Below are 8,433 nucleotides of genomic sequence, written 5' to 3'. Positions count from 1 at the left end.
AAGTGTGAGTGTGTACGTAATCAATGAACATGATCTAAAATTCAGGCTTTGCAACTAACGAAATGTGTCTTCATTCAACTTCAACGTTAAAGAAATACCATCCTAAACAAGCAATACATCGCATATGCATCGTATCGGGTCGCTCAGCATTTCTTGGGTTCGTCGCGTGGTCGTTGGCTTTGGACTTTGATTCAGTTTGCATGGGCGAAAGCTTCGCGTTCAACCATCTTCTTTAAAAAAGGGGCTATTTTTTTAGCACTCTCGAACAGCCGATAAGTCTATAGTGCCGCAATAAATAATTTGCCTTTATATCCGTATCAACGTGAGCAAGGAAAGATCCAGTGAAGCATGAGCACAGAACAAGGCACCTTGGCGGACATTGGTTCTGCCTTGTAGATAATTGGATCCTTTCTTCGCGAGATAACTTCTCTATTGGAAGATGCAATGGATTTGCAAGTCAAGAGTGAAGGCACACAAGTCAGTCAAATCAATCAGTCTAGTCAAGGCACTTAGATCTTGCTACTGTCGTAGGCACTGGCACAAAGATGTAAATGTGCCGTCTTGGTTGAAGCGTGGACAGGTGAATCAGTCGATAAAAAACAACCAATATCAGTAGCACATGCAAGCGGGAACACGGATCGCTTGGTAAGTGACTGTGAAGAGGTCGACGGTTCGGTTCAGGCCGCAACTGCTGTATTCCGATTCGGACTGATTGTGACAATGTTGACGGCTCAGATTTCGGTGCAGGCTAAAAATTCTCAGCTGTTCATCTATTCCAGTGCCTGCCACCATGTGGTGTTCTTCGTTAAATGCCCCCAATCTTATCAGCGTTAAATCAGTCACTTCCCAACATTTCCTGCCCTCCTTTCAACAATGCCCGCTCGCAATACCTCCAGCACTTCTGAGTGTCAAGTGGTGCATTAAAGGCACTTCGTAACATCTCCCCAGTGCTTACAGACAGACGCTTTCGGCAGTGCACAGAACTTGACCGGTGCCAGTTCCCGACTCGCAAAGTGGGCCGTCGCGTTCTTTTGAAAGCGCATGTAGAACTGTTAACAATGATAAAAGGCTGAAAAGATGTGTCTCTTCCCTGGCTGTGCTCGCTATTACCTCCGACATCTACTTCTCGGTGACTTTACGTGGCTGTAAGCCAGGTGAGTTCCACGTTGACGATAGGCCAAGCGGTCGGCATCCAACCTTCAGAACTCAGGTGGAACTGACGAGCCTTCAATTTCTTAACTGCATAGAGGTGTCTTCTGCATTTCACGATTTAACGCGTGCTTGCAATTTTTTTTTCAAACGGAAACGGCCAGTCAAAGTGATTTTGTCTCTATTTCCTGATCTGTGGAGAGTCACAATTTGCTTGCAAGTGCATCAATAGAAGTGTTACCCCATGACCGTCTACTTTCTCATTGTATGAATAGTAGGAATAGTGGAATAGTTTTTAAAAAATTTGCAGCTTTTTTTTTTCCTTTTCTTTTTTGAGTATTTTGGCTATCCCCGGCCCCTGCTCAAAAAAAAAAAAAAACACCACGCAACATCATCCCTTATATTGCTTGTTCAGTGCACGCCCTCTCTGCTCGAAAAAAAACTCCAGTGTGAGAACGGCTTGGTCTGCGCTAAGCACTGCTTACCACACTCTCATCTGCTTAACGCAATGTCAGTGTAATATATATATATATATATAATATATATATATATATATATATTGCTTTAGTGCGGTAGCTGCTGCAGGCTCTTGACTAGCCGGTATACGTGCCTCGTAGTTGTCTTTCATAAGATCTTCCACAGGTTTTTCTTACGCTAAAAGTGTGGCCACTTCTGCGAGCGAACCACACCGCAGTGCACATAGGTATACGTCGGTAATGCTATCACATCACATGTACTCAGCGATTGAAACCTGATACTCGGAGTGCATAGCTGCCGGCACTTTTTGCGCTACCGCTGGCTCTCGGGGACACCGAGCTGGTGCATTTTTTATCCCATGAGAGCGAGAGCCCTTGTGATCCATTGTGACTGCGCTCGGCCACTCAGCGATCACCCAACGCTCACCGGAGGCGCAAAAAAGCACCGGCCGACATGCGATCCGATCGAGTATCGCGTTTCATTCGCTGAGCACTGTACATACAGTGAATAGGGAGCCTACATGCAAGCGCCGTTTTAAAACGGCGCTTGCATGTAGGCTCCCTAGCAGTGTATGCTAGAGAACGGCCCCTTTCGGTAAGCAACGTCCTGTTCGGAATGCCTAGGACGTAATTATTTTATCCTACCAGATTTATCAGTGTATGTGCTTAAGGTGTGTGTTCTGTGTGTCCCTCGTTAAACGCACGTGAATTGTGACGTGCTGACCAAATATTACCCGTCGGGCGGGAGGCCCGCCTGCGAGCACTAATACGCATGTCCTACATGTTTGCTTAGGATATGTTCCTGGCGGATGCCGAAATGGTAAACGGGATATACAGAAGATCGAACTCGTCTTCGGGGCACGGCCATCACTGGTGAGTAATACACTTCAACGCGACGTCTCACTATGAGACGCTAATCTCTCTGCATGCAATTGAAAAACCTAATTAAGTTCTGCGGTTTTGCGTGTCAGAACTACGATCTGGATATTAGGTAAGCCGCAGTGGGGGTCTCCAGATTTATTTTGACCACCTGGGATTCTAACGTTCATCCAACGCACGGCACACAGGTCTTGGTGCATTTCGCCCCATCTAAATGTGGCCGGGATCTGATCTTACGACCTCCTGCTTAACAACGCAACGTAATAGCCGCAAAGCCACCATGGCGGGGTTTCGGGCTGCAAAACCCTGGACTACTACATGCCTGTAATAGGGATCACTTAAAAAATAAGAAAAAACAGAAGCTTACTTCAGCGTAGTAGATTTCCAAGCTGACCAGAGGCAGACGGGGAGAGTCCCACATGCCGATCGGTTGCTTTTCCTGAGAAAAAAAGATTTGAATGAAGTCCATTTTACGTCTTGACATACGGTGCGACGCAGAGTGTACTTGCAGAGTGTGTTTGTGTTCTATGGGAAATATCGATATACTTAGAGAGATTAAATTTTGTTCTAGTGCTCACGGCGGACAACTTGCTTTTTATCACGCTCAACGATTGACTATAGCAAGTCCCTGCCACAGCCTGTGACGTGACGGAGAGATACGATGTCACAGGTATTCTTCGTTTATATTGTCGTTTACGATTGTCTTTTACTATTGCCCTTTCCTCTCTCTTCTTACCTTGACCGCTGGATACTTAAGGTAGTCTACCGACAAGGAACGCAGTTACGATGCCTGCGGTATTTTTTTTATTTCATTATCTGCCCCCTACACCATCCCTCATTTCGTGTGTTTGTGTGTTTTTAACAAAGTCTGTCTACCCCTCTGGGAACACGACGTTCTTGCTCCTTCAGCACCAGGCTCGGCATACTGGGCCTTCGCGATTAGCAAACCCTTATTTTACCTTACGAAGTTTCTCACTCACCATTTGCTCACCTACGCACCATTCCCAGACGGTGGTGATATTCGCTCCTGGTGGCCAATCAGTGCGTCGGCCTTGCCACACGTTGCAAGGAATTCCTCGCTTGCGTGTCTGAAACGAAAGACGACCTCAGCGACCTTTTCAGCAATTTTACCGCACCGATTCCTGATAGCAAGAAACTTCAAATGGGAGGAGCGACTACCAACCAACTAGAACATATTGAAAAATTATAATAAGCGGTTCATATGCCTCTACGAAAGCTTCTAGCCTGCGATAATGCATGGTCAAAACTAAATTTCGACGCAACTTTAACTAAGAAATTCGCGTTGCACGCTACGTAGCTCGTGTGGAAGAACATGCAGGTCAAATGTATGTACCGCTGCAAGCTCGCCATAAGCAAAGCATTGTTCCTGTATTTATCTCCTCTAGAGGAGCTTCTCAGCATACTTGCGCGCTCGTACTACTTCTCAAAGGCTGTGTTTTATATACAGTCAGGCACATCAGCAAACAGGAGGCTGTGTGCTTTTTTTTAACTTTTGGTGGAGCACAACGCGGCCTTGGCTGCTTATAACTATAACACAGTGATAAAGTAGTAGGCAGACGGTAAGCCATAATTTTCGGTTATGAATACATATATATAGGTTCGATTTTCCTTAGAGTCGTCACAATTTATTTACAATGCTGTAACGAGTACGATTGCCCACTCATCACTACCTCAAATTTCATTTTATTCATTAAAGTTTCTCTCTCTTCCCCTTTTCTACTTCCAATCTTTTTCGGTTGTTCGACTCTGTTACCTTTTTTCGTTGCGGAAGTTTGCTGCTTGCTTTATATGAGGAAGAACGAGCTCGACCCCTGGAGGTTTGTCAAATAATACGCCTATGAATTGGGCGTTGTCATTACTGGTCTCACGTGTTTACGCACGGGACTGTGTGGCCTTTGTTCCCAGTAGCGCGTTCGATCAATATTGGCTCTACATAAAAAGCTTCTTCAACGTACACTACGTTGGTGGGAGTCCCCCCAATGCGGTTAGGTAAATATTGAAATTCTAGGCAGGACTTCAAAATTCGAATAGGTCCCTTATTTTTACAGTAAGCTGAATTAGTGTAAGAGAAATATGCAAGTACGCCTTGCATGAAACGCCGTACAGTAGGTATCGTATTATCCAAGGCCGAATGCAAGGCCTAATCTCTCCGCAGTCAGGCGCTTCAATTAAACATAGAAGAGAACGTACGTCATTCTCTTCATTTAGGCCAAACAAAACCGCAGGTGTTTGTTTTAAACTATTGTTTGCGCTGATGTGCTTGAGCCTGACTGCCCTCTAGCGCTGTGCCTCGAGTTTCCTGTTTTCTACCTTTCCATGTGACGTGCTGCGCTATTTCTACTTACCTTTTTCTTCAGAACGTACTTTGTCCGATCTGTGCCAAAGAAAAGCGTAGGCGAAAGAGTCGGTACATCCTGGAAGTTTATTATAGACTCCTTCATGAAGGGCAGTCTTCTCAGCGTTCTGCTTTGGCACCGCGTCATTCCTCTATTCAGGTGTTGAATGTCGAACACGAGTCCTAAGTTACAAAAGAGAAGAAAAAAATTCAGAGCCCTTCCGCTTTGTGAAGACGGAAGACCAGCGAATCTGTTGGTTTTGTTTAATTATATTTTATTTATTTTTTCATTTGATGGTTATGTTAAATGGTTGAAAAGACACAATACATATGTATGAGCCACGCGTGATTTCTTTTTTTCCTTCTTTTTTTCTTTGTTTTTTTCTTGTCCCTGGCTCATACCCACATATCCCTGGCTCATACCCGCATATCCAATGCGGGTATAGACCACACGAGATTTTATCAAGGCGAAAGCCTTATATGTCTCATCGTTCAGTCGACCTTCAACGTCCTCGAGCGAAAACCGTGTCGTCGAAGCCAAATTGTACATTTACTACTTACTTACTTCACCATTCACTTACGACAGCGACCCGACATCATGTCTTACATATATGCACTCACGCAATAATTCTGATGGTGTAGAGGTCACCGTCGTCATCGTCTTATATATGAGTAAGCAAGCAACGCTCCCTCAACAATTCTGATGGTGCGCGCGTCAATCAAGCAACGCAAGCCAGAAAGCAGTTTTTTTTATGATCCTGAAGTTTAAAAACGCTGCCACATGGTGGCGCGATGCGTCTGAAATTGTTGATCTACTTCTGGTTGTTGCCGGACGCGATCTCCTACACCCTAGCCTATAGCAGCGTCGCCGTAAAATTTCAAACATTTCCCCTGCGAAACTGCGCATGTTTCCTAGGATCGGCTATGAATGCGAGGTACAGATTTTCTTGGTCTACATAACGCATAGCACTTCGTTTATGAGCTTGCCATGTGACCGTGTATGCATCGCCGCTTTCGTAACTAAAATGCGTTCATACACGCAACGCCCTGAATATGAACATTGTGAAGAGAAAAGCATGCTCAAAACACCCACGTGCTTTGCAGGAGTTTCGTAAACTGTGCCCTCGCTCAGTAAGGAAGAGGGAGGATAACGGAGTGTATACGTTGCTATTGTGGAACGGAGGTAGAAAGCATAAGCTGCGGCGTTCCTGCCTCTCCTTTCCTGGGAGAGAGAGAGAGAGGGGAGGCAGGATGGTTAACCAAGGTCTCGCCCGGTGGGTTACCCTACACTTGGGAAAGGGGATAGCGGGAAGATGATAAAGTTCTCCTTTATCATCTCCTTTATCAGAGTCGCTATATGTACTATGAGACAAAAGAAATTTCTCGGCTTATTGTGAAAAAAAAAACACTAAGACGAGACACTCAAGGCTAGAAACAGACACAACTAAGCTCTCAACTGTTTGTCCATTCTTTATATAACTGACAGCCCTCCGCCGCCATCAACAAAACAACAAACTATACACTTGCAAGAAATGTGCCTACCAGCCTTATCAGGGGGGAAGATAATTATATTCTTACTCGTGCAAGTTTACCAGCTTCCACATTAGCCTCCTGCTTCCAGAATAGTGTAGGCATCCAGTATCAATTACTCCTTTTTTTCGATAACTTCCCAAGACACAGTACCGGCCATGGTGACTTACTGGCTATCACATTGCGCTACTAGACGCGAGGTCACTGGTTTGATTCCCGGCCGCGTTTAGATGGGGATGAACTGCAAAAATGCTCGTGAACTTAGATTTAGGTGGACGCTAAGGAAGGCCAGGTGGTCAAGACTATTCTGTATTCCTTTGTTGCCCTTTTGAGTGGCAGTAACTGCGAAAATATGGCGACGATTTCTAAATGGGGAAGAAAGTTCGCGAACTCTAGCACAAGATTCAGAGGCTAATGTTCGATGCTTGTAAGGAACGGTAAAGCGAAGCGGAGCTGAACCCCTGGAGCGAAAACAAAGCTATGCGCAGTTGGCACATGACCGATCAAGCGCACATCGAAGCGAGGTAGGACCATCGTTTGACGGAGATTCAGCAGAAGCATGTGTTGAGTGTTTGATGTCTGATTCTTTCAGACAACACGCGTATGCTCTGGAGCGCTCACCGTGTATTCCTGAAATGATGCGGTTCACGGATTTCACGCCGTCTGGTAGGGCGAAATTGTTAATGCTCGACGTCTCCGAAGTGAAATCGATCCGGTAGAGCCTCTCTGTAGTGTCCATGCGAACCTAAGGGACGAAAACAGCCTGCATTTGCATTAGTAGTATTCTCGTGACACACACAATAGTGTTTTTCACGTCCTCGTTCATCATTGCGCTTACGTCGTTCCACTTGTTTTAAAGTTCAAGCAACCACCCCTTAGCATTTCAGTTTCAAAACCAGAAATGTAAACGAGCTCTTTATATGCATCCATGAGCGCAAGTGTAATATTTTATTGGCACACACAGATAATATAAGATAACCACGAAGGTCGAAGTGGAGACACCCCTGAACCACAAGTTAGAGTCACGCCAAATCAGATCAGTCTAAAGTCGTTAAGCACAACTCCGGCATTCTTCACATACGCGTAGCATTCACTATCGTAATGCTACGGAAAAGAGAAGCAGGGAACCTGTTAAGGCTTCAGAAAAAACTACTTCCCTTAATTTTTTTCTTCAAACGCCATGGTTGGAATGCTGAAATAAATATATGGACAGCTCCGAGCATTAAGGCTTCACAAAGCTACAAAGGACTTATCAAGCATACTGCCCAGCGTATACCTAGACAAATATTTGAGTACAGCGCGAGAGTAGGCCTTGAAGAAAGAAAAAAACGTTCCCGCATATTCTGACTCGCCGCTACGAATGTGGTTAGCTTGCGTTATTACGAACGTAAACCCCACCGCTAGCTTACATTACAGAGGAAAGATGTGTCACAATCCTTGGTTCTTAAATTTTGCATTATATTCAATTACCGTCAGTAGTATACTCATTTGCAGAAAGTGTGATAAAGACACTGCCATGCACCAGAAACACCGTTGGTTCACTCGCTTTGTAGCATGATTAATAGCGTTTCTAACTTGAAAGTCGTTTCTGCAAACAAGGTGATGCGCACGAGGCGAGATTTCCATGAACGCAACAACGCATCCATAGTATTGGCACTTACACGCGAGTCAGCAACAGTCCTGCCATTTTTTGCGTCAAGCGTGACTTCCGCTGAGTAGCTCAGATAAGTGAGCGGGGAATCGTCCAGTTTCCACTCCTCAGAGACAAAGTCTTCACAGTACACTCCGTCCGGGTACTGCAAGAGAATTTAAAGCACAAGCATATTTACAGCTCTTGCTCAAACGGTGCGCATGACTTAATACAAAAAGTTACAGACGCACTTAAGTCTCCTTACGTGCACTGAATGCGAAAACATTCTGACTCTTCCGCACGATACATTTCACTTGGTCATGTGCTCGAATTGGGCAGTCAATTTTGGGAGTGGACCAGGTCGGTTTTGAACGTGGGTGAACTCATATTTCGAATAGGGCAAATTCAATTTT

The 8,433-nt window shown here is 45.0% G+C and overlaps 1 protein-coding gene across 6 annotated transcripts in view; it reads right to left on the bottom strand.

Moving 5' to 3' along the window:
- LOC119455905 (uncharacterized) overlaps positions 1–8,433 on the bottom strand; it is an 82,891-nt gene that overhangs the window by 55,329 nt on the left and 19,129 nt on the right. Inside the window, exons 5-6 of one of the 6 annotated variants that reach the window (XM_049669413.1) lie at positions 8,052–8,186; positions 7,012–7,135 (exon numbers count right to left, since the gene is read on the bottom strand). The exons of 4 other annotated variants lie outside the window; for them this stretch is intronic. In XM_049669413.1, the coding sequence (XP_049525370.1) occupies positions 7,012–7,135; positions 8,052–8,186 (259 nt within the window). The remainder of the gene's footprint in view (positions 1–7,011; positions 7,136–8,051; positions 8,187–8,433) is intronic. One more of the 6 variants, XM_049669411.1, reaches the window with a different exon arrangement.

The sequence above is a fragment of the Dermacentor silvarum genome, chromosome 6 (assembly GCF_013339745.2).
Source record: "Dermacentor silvarum isolate Dsil-2018 chromosome 6, BIME_Dsil_1.4, whole genome shotgun sequence".
NCBI lineage: Eukaryota > Metazoa > Arthropoda > Arachnida > Ixodida > Ixodidae > Dermacentor > Dermacentor silvarum.
Note: the sequence above shows the minus strand (reverse complement) of the source record. Positions and strands in the feature narration are given on the sequence as shown.